This window comes from Malurus melanocephalus, unplaced genomic scaffold (assembly GCF_030028575.1).
Source record: "Malurus melanocephalus ecotype Western Australia unplaced genomic scaffold, MMel_1.1 scaffold_51, whole genome shotgun sequence".
In the NCBI taxonomy this organism is placed as follows: Eukaryota; Metazoa; Chordata; class Aves; order Passeriformes; family Maluridae; genus Malurus; species Malurus melanocephalus.
This window is the reverse complement of record NW_026623283.1, coordinates 2408994-2429827: the sequence shown is the minus strand read 5'-3', so window position 1 is coordinate 2429827 and position 20834 is coordinate 2408994. Positions and strand designations below refer to the sequence as shown.

The following is a 20834-nucleotide window of genomic DNA, read 5'->3' as shown; positions in this document are numbered from 1 at the left end:
TTCTTTCCCAGGATGTGCTGGTTCCCATACCCAGTGCAGAAAAGAAGGTGCTTAACAACTCTTTGTGGTGTAGTCAAAGAATTGCTAGAACACAGTAGTAGGAGGAAGCAGAATAAACAATCTGTCAATTAGCRGCTACAAAAACAAAATACTCTGTGTGAGCAGTCTGCAATTTTAGCTCTGATTAGTAAACTCATGGCTGTTGTCATTTTAACTTTAGAATGCAAAAAGAWGATGTAGGCAGGGACAAGGAATGGGTTGGGACAGGTCTGGCTCCAAGCTGATTTGAGGAAGTATTCGGAGTTAACTAATAGAAAAGGGAGTTCTGCTCTTTGAAGAATTACATTGTAAATTGTACAGAAGTAGCTTGAATGGGTGTCACTCACGGACAGTTGTTTCCCTGTGATGGGGAAGTGCCACTTCCTTTCGAATGCTGCTGGCTCAGGCTGTGGTGGGAGTGGGCAAGCTTCCCACTGCCTGCTAGCAAGGACAGCCTGAGGAACAGGGACAAGGAGAACAGACAGGGTGCAGAAATGGCACTTTCCTGTAATCTTGCAGCAAGTCYGCTCTGCATCTTCCGGACTGACTCAGTGTTCTGTGTGCTGTGGGCTTAGGCCTTCTGGTTGATTCATTCTATAAGTACCGTGAGATAGGATCAGAGTAAAGACAGATCTCTGATGCATCATTCAGCACAGAGCAAAGCAGCCCATGAGTCCTGTAATTATTTTGTTGGGCAGCCATTTCTTTTGCTGCTTCCCTTAATGTCTTTAAACAGCTTTGTATCATGAAATCTCGAGCAAACTACATAAATTATTCCAATTTGGCTTTTATTGCGGATATTAACAGTTAAAATCTGATCAGTATTTATAAGGAGCAGTACTATTATCACATTTTTTAATTCCACGTAAATAAACTGTACCTTATAATTTTCTGTTCATTATAATGCATTACCCATAACTCAAATTGGTGYTGCAGCCCAGCTGGGAAATAATTTTCAGTCACAGGTCTTTTTAAATCCCTGTTCTTCCTACTTCCCTTCTGATTGTCCATTCCTTCTCCCTCCCTCAGAGTTTGGCTTTGGTTTTCACRTTTCCCCTCATTTAAAGAGGGAAATCAGAGTAAAATAGACCAGGGTAGATTTTTAGCTTTGTGCTCCTTGAAGTTGGATTCCATTGGAAGTGTGCTGGTGTTTGCTCTTGCATGTTTAGCAATTTCTGTCTGTGGAGATCAGAGACTGGAAGCAAGAACTAGCTCTCCTTTTTCTATCCTCCCCTCATAATGCAGAGGTTGTTAGGCTTTTCTTTGCGCCACAAAACCAAACTTAACTTTCTATTTTTGCTGCAATTATCCTACAGACAAATTCACAGACTAGAAGGCACTCTTGGGAGTTCAGATAGTCTAGTCTCTCCTTAAATTTCTTTTAATTTTGCTCCCAGGTCTATGCTATCTTTATATGCAATAGGAGACACCTTTTGTGGCACATGTAATGGTTCTTATTAATTTACTCTTGGATATCTTTCTCGAAATACTCTTCTGTAACATTTTTGTCATTTTCTAAATGTTATTTCTGAGCCAGTGGCAGCTTCAAGCAGCACTGAGGCTCTGTTATAAATACTGTGCAAATGCTGCCAATAAACTAAAATAGTATTACTTCTTTGAAAAGAAAACACAAGAGGGTGGAGTGGAACGTGCAATTAAAGATTTATTTGACTATCTAATTGCATTGCTGCTGAAGCTTTTTCCTTTGTACATAGAGAGAGTAGTTGGATATTCCAGTATTAGTGTGACAGACCCAGAATTCTCGTGGGCTTCAGCAATGTCTGTTTTAAAAACCTTTAGGCATGTTTTCAGGTTCCTCAACAAGCTCATTATCTTAAACATACTCACCCCATGAGCCCTGATGTCACTTAYAATTTAATCAGGGTTGTATAAGAATTGCATAATATAGCGTACATATGCTTTGCATGGATTGCTGACACAGTTAGCCCTGTTGGCAGAAGTTGTACATATATCAGTGTGAACAAATTGGCTATTTTCCTCACAGTTCCAGAGTCTTGTTTGGGATGCAGCTGTCTGCTAAGCAGTTTGGGGCCTTTCCTCTTTGACACTTGTGCAGCACTTTTGTGTCTGGGAGATGGTTTGGTCTGTGCCCCCCAGAAGAAGCTGCTGAGGCTCTACCTCAATTATAACCCAACCCATTTGCCAAGGGATCTCCTAATCTGTCTCTTCTGATCAGCAGCCTTCTATGGCTTTGTGATGGCTGGCTGGTCACTGGCTCACCAGGCAGACGAGTTCTCCTGGCCCCTAGCTGGAAGTTCTGAGGATGCCTCCTTATGGCTGGAGAATTGTTTCGTTTTAGTTGGCATTTGAGCCAGTGTTCTTAAAACATTGTTCCCAGAGACAGAGGTTCTTGCTGTGCTGCCAACACTGACTTGTAACACTGTCATGAGACAGTGGCCAAATCAGAAGGATTTTTATCCTCTGAGAAAAGGTAGATGTCTAATCAAGGGCAGTGATTCTTCATATACTGAAGCAGTCTATTTTGCACATTTCAAACTATTCTAAATATGTCAACATCTTTCTGAAATACRGTCTTAGTACCAACTGAGATGAAACACTGTTGATACCAGTTTTTTTCTTCCAAATATATAACTTTAAAGAAATAAACTGCCTTGTTTGTAACAGGGCAGTGGGCTAGCTGATCTCCCATGGTCATTTCCAGCGTAAATGATTCTATGACATTTTAAAAGTTGGATGTGAAGTTGTGCAGAGCAATCCCTTTCTGTGTTTTATTATGTCTGTATTTGGAATATGTGTTAAAGCTGTTTTGATGTTTTGCATTTATAGATCACTTTCAACACTGGGCTTGGTTATATCATCACTTGCTGACCAAGCAGCAGGGAAGGGGAAAAACAAGTTTGTGCCTTACAGAGACTCTGTACTCACTTGGCTTCTCAAGGTAATTTGTGTTTTCTGTTCACCATGTTCACAAGATGTCAGTTGTAGGATCATTGTGGTATACCTCTGTGTACATGGACTTCTCATCTTCTTTTAAAGAAATGAGTGAAGGAACTCTSATAGCTATGTTGATCCAAGTAATATGGACAGCCAAGTGTATCTTGTGTTAATTCTATGTAAAATCCTACTGGACTACTTTCAATTGTAATGGAATCAAAGGTGGTACAGGTGGCTTGAATTGTTTATGGAACATACAGATTAGTTTATATCCAGAGTATGTTTCAGTGCCTAAATAGCACTTTCAGTGCCTTTATTAAGTACTTTAAGTCTCCTTGTAAAGACACTGCATAGTCTCAGAACAGTTTCTAACTCTTGAACTTTCTGTGGCTGCACTACAGGACAACTTGGGAGGAAACAGCCAAACTGCCATGATAGCCACAATTAGTCCAGCAGCAGACAACTACGAAGAAACACTCTCAACCCTGAGATACGCAGACAGAGCCAAAAGGATAGTCAATCATGCAGTGGTGAATGAAGATCCAAATGCTAGGGTCATCAGAGAACTACGTGAAGAAGTTGAAAAACTGAAAGAACAGCTCTCACAAGCTGAGGTAACATTATTCACAGTACAATGTAAAATGAGTTTCTGAAGGAAATGTCATATTCTGTGTGGAAGACTAGCTTTCTTATAAAATGTGGAAAGGAAGAGTCTTGCACCTGTTCTTTTTTCTGTCCTTTGTTGTAAAAAACGTAACCTTTTTTCCTGAATCCAGCATAATCTGTGCTTATCTTTAATAACTTCTAAATGACGACAGCATTTTACTGATGGAGACCCTTTTCAGTTCTTGAGGAACTTCAGGCCAAGCAATAATTGATGCAGAAGAGATAAGGGCTAGATTACATCTTCACTGTGTAGACTCACTTATTAGCCGATTGTTTTTTGTTTTTTTTGTCAGTGGTCTATATGTAATGTTAAATGGAAAAATGTAAAAAGTCATAGATCTGTTACTGGATGACAAAATTTAGGGGATATTTCTCTCTGACATTTGTGAAAATCTATTAAAAATTGTCAAAAATGCAGCACTGAAAACCACCAACGATTTGCTTCACTGCCTTAATAGTTGACACTGCATGATTGATGATTATCTTAGATATATCCTTCTAACTGAAGAGTAAAGTATCCAGGTAGGWTGGTTTATTTGGTATCCAGGATATCTGCACAAAGTATGTATTTAACAGATAGGTAAAKATTTTTGATCTTTTCAGGCAAGACACAAAATACTTGTAGAAGAGGAGCAGAACTGTGTTTGAGGTTAAATTTGTGTAGTGTTTAAATTTCATTTTCATTTAAGGAATAGTGTTAGTTGTATGAACATTTCCTTACAGACTGAAATGGGAAAATCTGCTTTAAGGAAAAAGAGCCATTCACTTTTTTCATAAATAAAAACCTGTTCTAAGCCATAATTTTAATTTCTAAAATATTATTGTAGTGTGTTGCTGATTTTGTTGGCAGGCTGCAGCTGAACACAATCAGTAGGAASGTGTCCAAAGTCTTACTAATTATTTTGTTAAGTGTTTTCTCTTCTACCTTCTGTTAAAAACAGTTTATATGGGGTTATAGRCCAGCCTGTTCAATTGCCACTTGGCACTGGACACATTCAAGCCCTTTGCTTTTGTTTCCTGTTGTGAAATGAGAAGCTTATGTTAGCTCCAGAACATGCCTTCTTTCGAAGGTAATTAACAGGATCAGTCTGAAAGTCTCAGTGCAACTCTAGGAACACTTACAAAACCAAGATAGAATGGAAGGCTAAAGGTCTAGAGGAATTTGTGTTTGAAACTACTGTTGGAAGAAAGACTTTGCACTAGAATTCAGACAGCTAGGACTTAAAGTTTTTAAATACATGTTTTGACACAGACAGTGGCATTTGAGTGGCCAGGGCCAGAGATTTTTGTTCTTTCCACTAGCCTCTGGAGATATGTCARTCTTCAACTATTTCAGATCTGGATCCATTAGAGGTTGTTTCTGTCCTCTTCCTTTGCAAGTGACCTATTTCTTCAGCTTCTACCATGAAAAACTTAGGGATATAGCAGAAATCGTTACTTGTTGCATTTGATATTGCAGTGGCAAGAGTAACTGAGGGTTTTTGCTAATTTCTATCTTTTAGGCCATGAAGGCACCAGAACTGAAGGAAAAATTGGAAGAATCAGAAAAACTAATAAAAGAACTAACAGTCACCTGGGAAGAAAAGCTAAGGAAAACAGAAGAAATTGCACAGGTACTTCACAAATTTTTAGGAGGAAAGCCCAGATGCTCATGTAGTACTAATCATCTGTTCTTTATGAGTTTTAGTGGACTGTGCTGTTTTACYCACCAGCTATTTAAAATATCTCTGAATTTTTGTCTTTTCCACTTGTTTCTGGTTTTGGGGTGGGTTTGTTTGTTTGTTTGTTTCTTGAAGGTTTTTAAAATCTAAATTTTATTAGCATAAATCTAGCTGTGTCATGATATGATTGATAAAAGCTAATATTTGATTTTAAAGTAAAGCATCAAAATATGTTTGGGCAGCTCAATTGGGCAGTCAGTGGGGTCTTGGATATGTTTCTTTTGAACTGAGTAAGAAAGTGAAGAATTACAAAAAGATCAGAATTGTGGGTGGTATTTGTCGCTTTTGCTTTTAGTGCTTTCTAACCAGAAAAGGAAAATGTGTACGTGTAGTCACTAATGTTGTTGTTGTTATTATTATTATTATTAATAATAATCATCATCATCATAACCACCACCCTTTCTAGATTCCAGTGTATTTTTGCATCATTTCCTCCATCCTTAGCTTGAAGAATAAAGGTTGTTGGTTACTTTTTCTAGTCTTAATGTTCCAGAAGCATGTTTTGGTGCAACCACTGTTTTAATAAATTACAAAAAACAAAACAAAACAAAAACAAACGACAGGATAAGGGGAAAACCCAAACCAGCCAAAAAAACCCCCAACACTCAAACTGTAGCACAAAAAAAAACAATATACACATGATCAAGTAAGTCCTTTAGCTGAATTAATAATAAAACTGCAAAAGAATAAGCCCAAACTGTGGCATGCTCTTTTCTAAGTCATCTATGGTTATGGTTATCTTTGAAATAATTGGAACTGAGATTCATTTTTTACTAACATAAAGACTCAAAGCTACATTGTGCTACTTACAAGTAGGTTTAATGAACTCAATAAAGCCATGTAGGTAAGTCTAATAAATTTAATAGGACTGCTTAAATAAGCTCCACTTTGGGGTGGCAGGTGTTTGCAGATTACATCTAACTTTTTATGGTTGGTGTGTAAAAATAAATTCTACTGACCCTATACTATTTGACCAGTGTCTGGTGGTGATATACAGAATGCATACTCAGCGTGTGCATCTTCAGCTTTAGTTGCTTTGTGCTTGCCCCTACACATTGCAGCAGGCAAAATTAACCTGTTTGTGTGCTTGCAGGAGAGGCAAAGGCAGCTGGAGAGCATGGGAATCTCCCTGGAGTCTTCAGGGATCAAGGTTGGGGATGACAAGTGTTACCTGGTGAACCTGAAYGCAGACCCTGCGCTCAATGAGCTTYTAGTTTACTATTTAAAGGTGAGGATATGAACAGGATGTTTACACAGAATGGAATGACACTTGTTTTGAATTTCTGACTCTAATTTGTTACTCGGAGGGGATTTAGATCTTTAAGACTAGCTGCAGCAAAATAGGGTAGCCCTCCTCCTACTGTTTAGGCTTTTGTTTTCCCTTAGCAATTCAGCTTCACTGTTTTCCTAATTGATCTCCTGATTGCCAACAGTGGGAGGAATGCTCAGTGTTTGCCAGTCTTGAGATCAGCTCTAGCTTTTCCAGGCAGGATGTGCGTAGAGTCACCTTCTGGCCTGACTTGAAGCAAGAGCTTCATATKAGATGCTTCTTTTTGTTAGGGAGCTGAGGATTGCTTTAAATATGCAAAGCGTAAATAATAAAGAGATGATATTTAGTTAACAGTAAGAGTAACAGAGTCTTCAATGACAGGGAAGCTTATGAGAGAGTGACTTAAGAAAAGCATTGTTAAAAATGTACAGAAATGTGTTTTCCCAGTGCTGTTAGCTTTCATACCATTCTATTCAGCATTTCCCATGTCAGAGTGAAGTAGTGCCAAATACAAACCAAGTAAATTTGTAGGGAAATGATATATTAAATATATGTTAATAATATATTCTGTCTGTTTTTATAGCTACTCTTCTGCTTTGGTTGAAAGAGGGCTTCTGTATTTAAACAGTAGCAAATAAAACACAACCTCTCAAACAGTAACAAAATAAACTATTTTGTCAGAACTTAAAATATAACTTGGAATTATGTACAGAATRGTATGTTTAGYTGAGTTKCTGTTTAGCTSTTTTCTGAAAAGCAGGAAAATCTGMACCTTGTTTTGCTATCCATGTTATTTTCTTAACTATGCCTATATGACATGGCTGTTTTTCTTCTGGTTTTTGTGTTTAATATATGTATGCAGGCATAGTATGAGAATATTTTTAAATCAGAATTTGTGTGTCAACTGCTTTTTTTTTGCTCTAGCTAAAACTGTACGAAGATGAGGTTCAGGGCATCACAACAGTTTGTGTGTGACTGGTGCAGTCTTCAKATCTGCTGTGGCACCATTTCTACTCGACAGACACACAAACTGTGCTGTCTCAGCACTTCAGCTAATATTTTCTTAGTTGTGTCAACAGTGGTAGTTAGCTTGTCTCTAAGTAACAGCTTGTTTTCTAGGATCACACAAGAGTTGGTGCAGATACCTCTCAGGATATACAGCTCTTTGGTATAGGAATCCAACCAGAACACTGTGAGATTGATATTGCTTTAGACGGAGAAGTTACACTCACACCAAAAGAAAATGCAAGGTAAGGAAGATCAACAGCACTTTCCATTGAAATGAGGATTTGCTTTTCTTTGACAGAAGATGACTTTCATGCATTTTTATTTTACACAGACAGAAGTATCTTACATTCTGATCAATGAGTAGATTCAATACAGTTGACTTGGAGTGAAGTTCGGTGATTAAAACTAAGATTTCCCCACACAATTAAACACCCACCCACCCACCCCCTCTGCAGGGCAACGGGCTATCAGTGGTTTGGCTTGGAATAAGCCATCTAAAGGAGGTATTTGGTAGGAGTGAGGGGCCACTGCCTGTGTCTTGGGTAGTAATGAGATCCCCGAGATGCTGCTGGCTCTCCTAGTCTGTGTGATGGKATAGTAGCTTGTGTCTTGATGGCTGAGATTAAATGGTGCATTGTGAGTCATTCCTGTTGTAAAGTTCAGTATTTTGTGAWAAAGAGGTGCTTTGAAGATCTGAATTCTTTTCTAAATCCTTAATTACTGTTGTGTCTAGTTAATATGCAGTGTAAAGTCACRCTTCACCTTTTGTTTCTACTTCTGTATTTTAATTAGTTTTCATGCGAGGCACACTGTGGCTCCTTGGGTGGAATTGCAAATGTCTTTGTCACTTGATCTYCAATTGCATGTGATCAGCAGTACCTTTGTCCTAGTTAACAGTCATGCTGCTTGTCTGAAATTTGAGTATCTAAATAATGTACAGATTCATATCAGAATGAGAAACTGGAGTTTGATAGACACACAAAATGTCCAATTTCTTTCATTCTTCATTTATTCATTCTTTATTCTGCATTTGTATATTCCTTCTGCAGCCTACAGTACAAAATTTCAAACAGATGGGATTCTGGCTTGTGGTGATAGAGTTGCTGTACTGGAAATCAGTCATTTTGACTGGCAGGAATAAGGGCACATGTCAGTGGAAGAAACATACTTTGTTTTACTCATTCCTGATCTGCAATGCTTAAGTAACTGTTCTTAAGATAATAGTAACAACAGAAATTTAGCTATCAGAATTTATTTGGAAAATGTTAAATAAAATCTGATTTAAAATTAAATGCTTACATGTTTGTGTTGACTTACATGAGARAGCTGAATTGAGAACACTGCATCTGAAAAGGCTCTTTTCATTTTACTGAAGTTTTTTTCCCCTTTCAAATAAAATGCTCTACTTTGTGACTCACAYATGCAAAAGTTCAACAGCTCAGTTTATCCCATTTTCTTTTTGTGATTAAAACTTAAATACAAAGAAATACATCAGTATACCAGATGTTGACAAAAATAGACCTTTGTTAATAATACAGACTCCATTTGTTGAAAGAATAAAACATGGATCTAAGAATCTTTTCTTATGCTTGAATGCTGAATATGTTAACAGTRTGTTTTACAGCTCAGTGTTGGCTAAGTTGTATCTTGGAGAGCTCTATCAGCAGGATTTGCATGCATTCTAGTTTAGACTGTTTATCAGAAACAGGCAGTGACCCAGTTTGAGAAACAGGCATTTAAAGGAAACTTTGCAACCACAATCAACCTTGTCTGTATGTTTGCTGAAGAGTTGTACCAGCCAAAGGCAGAGGGGAAAGGTGCTAATTCTGACCATGGAAATCAGACCAGTAACTTTCCCACTGATTCTTTCATGAGAACCTGGCAGGTTTGTTACCATGTGATACAAATGTCTGTCAATGGATGGGAGAAATGGCAGCTCTTCCATCTTTTGTTTTCAGGATTTCACTGGAGTTGTRTTTTCTTCTTTCAGATCCTGTGTAAATGGTGCACTGGTATGTTCTGTCACTCAGTTATGGCATGGAGATAGAATATTATGGGGAAACAACCACTTTTTTAGGTAATATCTGATGTTTATATTCTACCCACTTTACATTCAGTCTATTTTTTCCCTTCCATTATTCCATGGAAACTTCTTTAATAAACTGAACTTCCATTTTTACTCAGAATCAATTTACCAAAGAGGAAACGTCGAGATTGGCTGAAAGACCTTGAGAAAGAAACTTCCTTAGGAGAGCATGATCTGGATGCAGCTAGTGAGGCTTCTTCAGAACCAGACTACAACTATGAGTTTGCACAAATGGAAGTGATTATGAAGACATTGAATAGTAATGGTAAGACATCTGCCAGATAAAAATGTTCTTTTGAATTGTCTAACAAATTCAGCCTAGATGTCAATTTCTGGGCAAAACAAGCAGTACRTATGTTCCAGGGGCCTTTGGAGGATTTTCAGGATGAGGTATTTTACAGAAATAGGGTTAAGTGTGTGCATGTATGTATATGAAACATATATAGCTATACACAGATATAAAAAAAACATGCATCTAGGTGTAAATACACAAGTTATTAGTTGGTTTGTGCCCTGACACACAATTTTATCTGTACCTCTGCTCTCCTTTATAGTGCAGCTGAGTCATGACCATATGCCTGTCAAATCTTCATGCAAGTTTACTAAGTTCTTGGTTTTGCAAGTTACTGCAGAAAAAAAGGGGTACACCATATGTGGCACAGTTAGTTTCATCTTTTTGTATCAAATATTACTGAAACCATTTAACCTCATTAGAAAAAAAACATTGAAATGGTAACAAACTAATAGGCAAATGTCAGCTTGTTTTTCAACACTTGATCACACTCTCAATATTTCATTTCATCTTTGTTAAAAGAAATTGTAATGSTTTTTTTGGAACAACACAATAAGATCTAATATAGGTAAGATAATGGTATGGTGTATATAAAACAGTATGGCTTTTTCATGAGATCCAGAAGCAGGTTGTAGTTCATATGATAAAATAGAATACTAAGAAATGCTGAAAAACTTGGTAAACTACTGAATGCTTTATACAGGTGTTTTGATACACAAAATCTGAGAAAAAAAATTCTTTGGGCTTTGGTCCCTGACCAAGAAGACACAGTAAATGGTGTTTCATTGCTTTCTGTTCTTTCTTCRTATCTTCACARTATTTCMRTTGCTTACTGTGGTTTACATGTTGAAATACAGCATTTACTTTTTATTTCAGCTCCWTTTRTTCTTTTACTTTGTCTGTTTTGCCWTTGAGTACAGTGYRATGGTTTCATATGTTCRATGCAGCAATACTGCMGTTTTTTTGTTTTATTTTTAATRARATTGCTTGTGTGAGTTACWGGGTCARGTCACTTGAATTKATATGAAATTGCTGTTTGRTAACAGARATATTCTCATTATGGTTCAYTCATACCAGGAGATGAATTTCAGATGAATCTGCCAACTTGGTGGTCTTCAGTGTTGTCATCCCTCGTGAAGATTCTGTGGCCCGTTTTAAGGTCTCAAAGCATCCCATATCTGTGCCAAAACTGGGACAAAGGTTTTGAACTCAATTGGTTCATGCATGAGGCTGCTGGAAGAGTCTGAAAGCATTAATTGATGCTTGATCTGCTTGTTACTAACTGGAGATTTGACTGAAGTGTATCAGTCTCCAATGAGTCAGTGTTCTTTGAACAGGGGGTCACATYTTTTGGTTTTCATGTGTTGTTATCCAGCTGATTGAAACAGTCCTTCACAACATTCCAAGTGTCTTTACATTTTAGTTCAGTAAGTTTTTCTGTTTGTGGTCCAGGCCCGTTTTTGTTTTGGTTGGTTGCCTTCTGTGTCTTGGTCAAGAACCGTACGGACCTCGCTATTCCTTAAAGCTCTTTCTTCCCTACTGCAGGGCAAATGTTTGCAGTCATTCACATCAAACTGTTTCAGAAGTGTCACATCCCAATTTCTGCTGCTTCTGCTCACTCCCACATAGGTGTTGGGTAACAAAATTTGAGTAGTAAATGATAATAAAATGCTGATAAAACAAATGACAATGARGATCAYAGCCTGGTCTTTTGATTTGGAGTTMTAGAAACAGAACTTAGCAGCACTTTCTCAATGGGGGAACTAAAGTACCTTTTTCTGACAGGCTTCTAGTTTGTTGTGTAAGAAGAAAAGCAGCTTTGTTACAATACCATTAATTCCTTAAAATGAAAAATAAATATGGGTTAGGAAGAAGAAATAACTAAATGGCTGAAGGCTCTTAATTCTATTATACCTATTTTCTGGAGAAGTCCTAAGCAGAGAATGAAGAGATGTTTTAAAAATTTGATTAGATAATTATTTTATAAACTTGCATAGATACAGCCCAAAGCAAAAGGGATTTGTTTTCCTTTGTTTTGGCTTTTGGGTCCCCTCTTGCCCTGGATTTGTTTGAGAATTATAATCCTCTTTAAATAAATAGCCTGGGTTCTCCAGGGTGCAAACACATTCATTTTTATGGCATGTAACCAGTACAACAGTRTCACAGACTCYATCCGGCTCCAAAGAACSTCTGAGGAAAATGTGTAACTTTGARAACTGCTSTRAAGAAAACATCCAGATTCTTTCCTTCCTTCAGCATGCTAACCTTCTTTGTGGGATTCTGTCAGATCAGCTTTGTACTGCTAATTTCTGATGCTGGTCAGACACAGAATGCATCAAAGAAGTTTACTTTATTCTTGTRTACTGTGCAGTGGTTAAGTAAACAATGTGATTAGGTTAAGCAGCTTCTCATTTTAGCTAACAAAACTTTTACAGCTCAGGGAGAGGATTTTGATAAAACTTAGCAAAGCAGCCAGTGTCATAACCCTCTTCTAGCTTGCTTAGAAAAATATATTTGCAAGAAATCTTAGGGAATTTATTCAGCATCAGTGTGATTGGATTAACAGATTCCAGATGAGAATTAAGTGACATTGTAACAAGGTAATAAATGCTGTTCATCCTATGAAGAAAATACATCTTTATATTCAGTGTTAGTAGTCTATGATTTTGCAGGGGATTAACTGCATATAAATATTTTTTCAGGGTCATAGAACTCTTGTCACATAAATATGTAAAGGATTGGGACTTGGAAGTTTTMACACTGTATGAAATTTGCTGTGTATTTGGCAGGCACTGGGTAGAATCTTCCATAATTTATTTGACTTTGCATGWGGAATGCAAAATTGTAGAACATGGTGTTTAAATTTGATTTAAACACTTTTGTAATTATTTTGAATTGTAAAAAAACTCGACTGTTTATTTCTTCAAATTATACCTAGATACTTTATAATTCACGCTGTATTTTGCGTTTTTTCGTGTGACAGGCTTAGGGTTTTCTTTGTAAACTCTTRAAAAAGTTAAATTAAAAAGTTTTTTAAAATCACAAATTTACCTGTTGCATTGCTATACAAGCATAAGCCACCTTTTTTTTTTTCCTCAAGCAGTACAGGATTGTGTTGCAATAGTAAAGTTTTATACTAGATTCTTGTATCTTGTTCTAAAAATATATCATAGTGCAATTTGATCCCGTGGTGGTTGTGATTCTGTAAATCTAGGTGGCTGAAAAGTTCACTTTTATGAAAGAAATCTGGTTCTTGAACTCATAGCTGCTCTTTGAGCAGTTTAGGGAAGACTCATCTTAATGAGTCAGCCTTAGATTCATTTCCTGTGTTTGCAAACACAATGGAARGATTTTAATTTCTTCCATGCCTCTTCTGTATCATCTGCGTAATACCTGATTTTCTCAAACATTCTTATATATAACTAAAATTGGTTTGGGGATTATGCAGCAAAGCCTATATATTTTAAGGTGCTTCTGATATTATCTGGAGGAGTTAGGAGGATAATGATGGTACAGATTAACATTAATAACATGGTTTGTAGTCCAGAATTTTAGAAYTTGGTTCAGTCAGGGGTTTTTGTTGCACTGTCTGTTTAAAAGCTAATAATAGCTAACTTTCTGAGAATGTCATGTACTAAAAAGTAATATTTCTGGTTATTTTAAGACACTTTTGTACATCACTAGTTTGCTATTTGGTTGCTATTTATACTGACTGATTTTTAACTTTGTGCTTTATAATTGGTGGTGGTATTTATAATGCCTTTGTGTGAAGCCAGTGATTCCTTCCATGAACAGGGCAAGGGCCTTGCAGCAGTGTTGGCAAAATGCAGAGGGGAGATGGTTYATAACCAAATCATATAGATGTGTTTTTTGGTTTTGTGGGGTTTTTTGAGTGTCACACATCTAGGTCCAAAGTGGAACAGTGTAAATAAATCTAGGTTTATTTTTGTCCCTCTTTTGTGAGAGACTGGCATCCTTAAAAGTTGCAGCAGCTCTATTTTGTTTTATTTCTCTTGTGTATTGATGAAATAGAAGAGGCATCACRAATAATTATTTTAGAGCTGAAGTCTTTTGCATTTGAAAATCCTGGCATGTCCTAGAGCTGCAGTATTGCTTCCCCTAACAGCTCACTATTCCAACTTTGGAACTCCTCTGCCTTCCTCTTGTGGTGTACAGAATCAGCAATCTGTTAGGTGGTGTGCTGTCACTCAATCATCTAGATTGGTCCTCTTGCAAACCACTTTTTTTGCTGTATTTGAGCTTTCAGAGATTGTGCATGAGCCAGGTGTATATACTGGTAGTACACAGAGCTTACATTATCAAATGGCTCTTTCAGAGACACAGGCTGGCATTGGACCTAACCCCAGGAACAGAGTAATATTCCATTAATTTGAATGCACTTCAGATTTATCTGTAGCTGATTGACACAAGCAGATTTTTCAGGAYAGAATATCCAAACGGATATTTGTTCTGTGTTCATACCGAGATGAAATGTGGTTTGTAAAGCTAAATGCAGAAGTTCCCCCCAGGACATATTTTGTCTGCCTCGGTGCTGTGCAGCACATTAGTGCAGTGTGATGTGTGACCAGGCAGATCATTTGTCTCTCTCGGTTTTTRTCTGCAGCTCTCCAACGTGTTTCATTCTCTGCCAAAATAGAGAAAGTAAATTGCTTTTTACTTCCTTAAATCRTTTCCTCCTCTGGTTAACATCATCTTCCCTTGTGTTTTGCTTTGTTTCCTTATTAATTTGCTTTCTTTTCCATCTATTCTTTTTTTTCCTACAGGGATTCTGGAATATATTATAACTATACAGCACTTAAATATGCAATAGACAAGGGTCTTAACCATTGTTCGAGCCTTTTGCATGCCATTTTTTTTTTAATTTTATGTTAGGATTTATCCATTTAATGCAATATTTATTAATTTGGCTTTTGTTTTGTGGCACAATTTGCATTTGCAAAGACTCTGGGGTATGTTGATTGCTGTTACCAACTAAATAATGGGTGTCCTGTAGTGCTGAGATGACATTTGCTCATGTTTTCTGGGGTTTTTTTCTCATTTTTTCCTTCCTTTCTTTTTAGACCCAGTACAAAATGTGGTCCAGATCTTGGAAAAGCAGTACTTGGAGGAGAAGCGGAGCGCTCTGGARGAGCAGCGGGTGATGTATGAGCGCGAGTTGGAGCTGCTGCGGCAGCAGCTCTCCCCAGAAAGGCAGCACCAGCACGGCAGCGACAGGCTCTCCTACACTGCTCAGACTGCACAGCAGAAAGTCAATCTCTGGACAGAGGAGAGGTGAGAATACTGGAATTAAAACAAAGGAACTAGTAAAATCTTCAAAGGGTAAAAGATGGGGCTTGAATCTTCAGTCTGAAGCTAATAATACTTTTTGTGGAGTTGATGTGCTGAACGAGATCTGCTTCCACCAAAGCGTTAGCCTTTTGTTTAGGGCTGAGTTCTGATGTGTTCAAGATTTAACTCACAAAAGACAAAGAAATTTAGCTTTTTTGAGCAGTATTATAGGTCGGTTTTCTGTGGGGTTTTTTGTTTTTTTGAAAAACTTTAAACTTGAAAACATGCTAATGAAATATTTGGTTTAGCAATTATTGCTTTAATTCTTGAAAGAAAGGAAGGAGTAGTACAGAAAGGTAAATTTATCAGCTAAGTCTAAGGAGTCCAGTAAGGAGTATTATGTTTTGCAAGTATACAGTGAGAGCATGATATTTTGCAATTTAAAAAGCATAATGGGGATAATGGGGATCCATATATGTTGCATGAGTATGTTTCTAAACGTAAGCCCAGCTTTAGAAGAGAATTGCTCTGGTTGAGTTGCTTAGGAAGTTTAAAGTCTTGCTGTGAGGTGAACCAGCCTCTTTGCAAAGGAATAGCATGGCCCCTGAATGCAGCCTTCCTGAAAGACCATCATGAGGTTTGCAGGGAGAGTTAAAATGCAGCCTAGGAAGATATGAGCAGAGTGTTTGCGTTGTGACAATGAGAGAAACTTGCTCTTGGTATCAAGGAGAGAACAGTTCCAGCTCCATGGAGAAAAATTCAAGGGGCAACAGCTGAGATGATTAAAGTTTTCTGGATACCACTGAGTATTCTGTCATGGGGCTAATTCAGCAGGAAGAATGCTTTAACAGGTTTCTTGCAAATTTCTTTTGTAGTTTCTTTTAAAACAGAACCTTCCTTATTCACTCAGCATTTTTTTTTTCTCTCTGTAGTGAGTTTGAGTGCTCTTTTCTATGTAATTATTTTTGCTTTATTCTCTACCATTAAAAACCAAATCCTTTCACAAGAGACATCTAAACCAAGATAGTCAAGATTGTTTTGCAGCTTTCACTTTGAGAGTGTTAGAAATAGAACAGGACRGATCTTGGTTTAGTTTCTGTGCAAGGTTTTGTTTAGTAATTTCTGCCCAGTTTAGCCTGGGAAAAAAACCTAAACAAGTAGCTAACTGTTGACCAGCGATGGCTAGAATGTTTTTCATGGCAAGTGTAGGGAAAAGTAGTTCTATGATCCAACATTAATTAAAATAATAGTTTGCCCCTGTAAAAGCTAAAAACAGAATGATTGGGAATGTAAAATGTTACAGAGTTATGGCTGGGACTGGCAGGCTCTTTTAGAGCTGCACGAGGAGTGCAGAGTGAGAAACATGTTAGCTGAAGCCCTTTCTATTCAGAACTGCTTTCAGCACAGCAAGGTAATCAAGAAATTGTTGATAATACACTGCAGTAGCAGAGAAGAGAGCTGGCAAGGGATGCAGTACCTCTAAAAGATGCAGCAGAATGGAAAAGGAAGTAGCAAAAAACTTGCCCATCTTTGAGAGCTGAGAAGAAAAAAATGGTAATTGATTCACTTAAAATTATCCAGCATAACCATGTAATCACATAAAAAAAGAGAATCTGGAGTGAAATCAAGACTAAGTGTCAGCTTTCACTTCCCAGTAGTTGTTAGATGTTTCTGAGGAGGAGCTGTGCTTTGAGCAAGAAGTGTTGCTTCTGAATTTCATGGATGAATGYGTTACTCTGTATAACTGTTGAACTGCTTGAAACCTGTACTTTGCTGCATTGTGAAAAAGGAGAATGGATTTTCCTTGGAGTGATCTGTGAGAAGTCTGATAATGTTTTGGTGGCACTGCCATTGAATAAGCAGTTTTCTGGAGGAACTCATTATTGGTTTTCTGTCCTCCAGAAGATCCTTTCTGGAGGACAGGAATACTTTTTATTTATTTATCGTTCTAGAAGAGGTTTGGGCTGCTGAAAAATGGGAGGGGAAATGAATCTTGTTAAGTAAGAAACTAGGAAAAAAACCCTTTGAGTGGTTTCTGCTGTAAATGCATGGCAGCATGTTGCTGAGAGGATGTTTTCCAGCCAGCTGGCCAGAGGGCAAGAAATCCAGGGAAGAATGGGAAGACTGGATGTGAAAAATGTGCAAAAGTTCCAGGATCTGGATTGCTGGGGGTTTGATTGGTGCAGTTTTAGCTGTCGCTCTGTTGCTGTTGCAAATGAAGCTGAGCTCTACTGGATGAGCCAGCAAAATGAATTTGATAGGTATCAGATGTGGGCATGTGGCTGTATCTGTCAGATCAGCTGGAACAYGTTGCACAGAGGTTATTCCAGCTTTTTGCTGACTGTGGAAGGACAGATGATACCTGGCCTGGTGTTAAATCCTGTTGGCATAAAGTTAACCCATTGTTAGTTGGAACAAATTTTATTTGTTGCGGTGGTGTGTACTGAACCAGGAGTTTAGTCCAGCATATCCTGTATCTGGCATTGGGAATCCCAGAAACTTGCAATGATMCCTCCTCAGTGTCAGTTGTTTCTCCTTGTCTGGCTTAAATTACTGTTTCAGGATTACATGTTCAATGAGTATTTGCCTCAGTTAATACCCTAATGGAACTTGTCATATGTTTCATGCAGTAAGAATGAAGAAATCCTCTCTGAAACTTTTTTTTTTTTTGCATAACTTTCTGGGAGGGTACTGGCACGGCTGTATCTGGAAAAACACAACTATTATAAGAACTGCCCATAGTATTGGCTGAGTTACTTGTAAGTTYGCCTTGCATTCTTAAGCCATTGTTTTCTCAAGAAGCTAGCTAAGATTGGTGTGGGAGCTTACCAAAAAACTTTCCAGACACCGGTATCCCAGATTAAAGAAGCGACTGGCTGTAGCTGGATCCAGTGGCTCTTATAGCACTTACATAAAGACCAAAGTTGCCTTCTGTTTCTCAAGTCAGGCAGTGGCTGCAGGTGTAGTGCACTCTCAGTATTAAGCACTTTCTTGTGACTAATTCTTGACTCTACCTTAATTTTCTGTGTGAAWCCAAAATTATAGCTGTCTGGAATGTGTCACTCACATGGTCTGGAATTGCCTATTTAATCTCAATAGCCTGGATAATAGAAGCAAGAGGCAGAGGGAAAGGGAAAGGAATTTTCCAGCTAATGCTGGGAGGAGATATGGAAGAAGTTGACTAAAAAATCCACTGATAGTAACAGCTATTTAAGATGCAGCAAGACCCCCCACTGCTGCAAACCTCGACAGGGTAGGGGAGAGAGACAAAGCTGCATGTTTTAGCATGTTGAAGGCAGTCAAATTCAGGGCTTCTTGCTAGCACTGCTGGTTGCTTACTACTTTGGTTGTGGTATCAGGGGACTSTCAGAGCACAATTTGAATTAGCCAGGCTATTCTTTGGGATTTTTTTTMAAAAGACTGCCACTCAARTACAATTCTKTTGGTGACTGTGAGGTGTKTTAGCAGCAGGCAAACTTTGCCTGTATTTATAGGAAGGCCCTTGTTCCTTCTACAATTGTCTATAATGTGTGTTGTAGAAATGAGAAGTGTATGTGCTCAACATGTACCATAATGCAGTAGGACTTTGCATAGAAAGGCTAAAAAATTCATATGGGGAGAGCTGGTGACTGAAATATGCAAAGTTTGATCATGAGTTTTATAAAGGTGATGAGACACGGGAAGTTCTGTTGAGATTTACRAAGAAAGGTAGAATGAGCTTTGCTCAGAGGATAATCATGGTAACTCTAAAAGGTAATTTAAAGATGAGGATCCCAGGCAGGAGCCTATCTTAGTACACAGGTGGATGTATAGTATGTGTCATAGCAGGTTTGCCAGGTGTTACATTCAAACAGATTTGCTCAGACAGGCCTGAGAGACCTCTTTGGAATTTGTCCAGAAACTGAGTGCACAGGCTTCAAACTGTGCTCATTCATCTGTTACTTAAAAATACCTTGGGTAAATAGGATTTAAGATKGTTTTTATTTCTATTTTTTTAGGGTGCATGCTTGAGTAAGTGGGGGAAGGTCTGGGGTCTGTAGCGCTGCAAAGCCCTTGGTGTGATACAAAGCTGTGGCCTGCAGTGATTGCAGGTTCTAACATCATCATCTGAGGAAGAGCAGGTTTTATCAAGATGAAGTCTCACATGTTGGGACTGGTAGATTTTGTGGAACAGGACTCCAGATTAAAGACAAAGACAGCTGCAATTATTTCATTTCTTGAAAATTTGAAATGTCTTCAGGGCTTTAAACAAATCATCACTRTAATAGCTCCCATGTTACTGTATTCTTTTATTTGGGCATCACCGATCCAGACGTGCCTCAACAGTAATTTGTTTGTTTAATATGTGATCACTGCTTTTCCTCAATAAAAATATCTGAGTGCCTTGTCTTTGCTGACACAGTGCTACACAGCATTTCCTCTTAAACTTGTTTCARAAAAGTCTTTGTTAGCACCTCTATTTGCAGCTTTCCAATAATAGAAATAGGTTTCTGTGTATTTTTCATGTTACCTACTGCACCACAGGGATGAATTGTTTCGACAGAGCCTGGCTAAACTTCGAGAGCAAATAGTGAAGGCAAATACTCTGGTGAGAGAAGCAAACTTCTTAGCAGAGGAAATGAGTAAGCTAACAGATTATCAAGTAACACTTCAGATCCCTGCTGAAAACCTCAGTGCCAACAAAAAGGTAATGATAACAAAGAATGCTGGAAAACGCTAAATATGTAGGCATATATAACATTCATCCAACTTGAATGCATAAAATACTACGTTTCTTAGATTTTGCACAGACAAAATAGAAGTACTACCTGACTAATGTATTGAAAGTGAATAATTAAGTAAAAATGGAAGCAGCATTAAGGATGGCCCTTGCTCTTTTCAAGTGTATGATCACCATATGTGCACGCAGGTTATGAACAGACATTTGTAGAACCTGCATTTTGGTTATATCTGCAGAAATTAATGGTTCCATTTTCCTGCAATTTCGTATCTTAAAGAGTTTAAAGTGCTGCTGTAAATAGAATAACAATTAGGATAATATGCTTGTCCTAAGGGTTTTGATTGTGTGTCTTAATGTTCCTGTGGGAATGGGCATTRTTTGAGAAGGATAAAGAGATCTGGATTTTCAGAGATGTATAGTCCATGCTGTGTCTGAGGACAGAGATAGCATGACTGGCACACAGAGAGAAGCTGCATGGTTCTGTATTTTATTCCTTTCTAGGAATGAACTTGAGTGAAGTTAAATTTCTTACGTGCACTTTTCCTGCAGTGATTGTTTTTTTTCTTCTGGTTTAGAGGGGTGCAATAGTAAGCGAGCCTGCAATTCAAGTGAGAAGAAAAGGAAAAGGTACTCAAGTGTGGACTATTGAGAAACTAGAGAACAAATTAATTGACATGAGAGACCTCTATCAAGAATGGAARGAGAAAATTCCTGAGGTATTTTACATCTTTTCAAAACGTGTCAAAGATTGACTTTGTTTTCTTTAAACYCCTTTTAATATGTTGTAGAGAGCAGGTGCAATGACTTTGTGTATGAAAGGATAGGGT

The 20834-nt window shown here is 37.8% G+C and overlaps 1 protein-coding gene across 5 annotated transcripts in view; it reads left to right on the top strand.

Annotated features, from left to right (window-relative positions):
* Nucleotides 1-20834, top strand: part of KIF13A (kinesin family member 13A) — a 103632-nt gene that overhangs the window by 59482 nt on the left and 23316 nt on the right. For all 5 annotated transcript variants that reach the window (XM_057365356.1, XM_057365355.1, XM_057365357.1 and 2 more), the window contains exons 10-19: nucleotides 2848-2959; nucleotides 3357-3569; nucleotides 5124-5234; nucleotides 6436-6570; nucleotides 7732-7862; nucleotides 9611-9697; nucleotides 9805-9971; nucleotides 15080-15290; nucleotides 19812-19974; nucleotides 20583-20723. In XM_057365356.1, coding sequence (XP_057221339.1) covers nucleotides 2848-2959; nucleotides 3357-3569; nucleotides 5124-5234; nucleotides 6436-6570; nucleotides 7732-7862; nucleotides 9611-9697; nucleotides 9805-9971; nucleotides 15080-15290; nucleotides 19812-19974; nucleotides 20583-20723 — 1471 coding nt within the window. The remainder of the gene's footprint in view (nucleotides 1-2847; nucleotides 2960-3356; nucleotides 3570-5123; nucleotides 5235-6435; nucleotides 6571-7731; nucleotides 7863-9610; nucleotides 9698-9804; nucleotides 9972-15079; nucleotides 15291-19811; nucleotides 19975-20582; nucleotides 20724-20834) is intronic.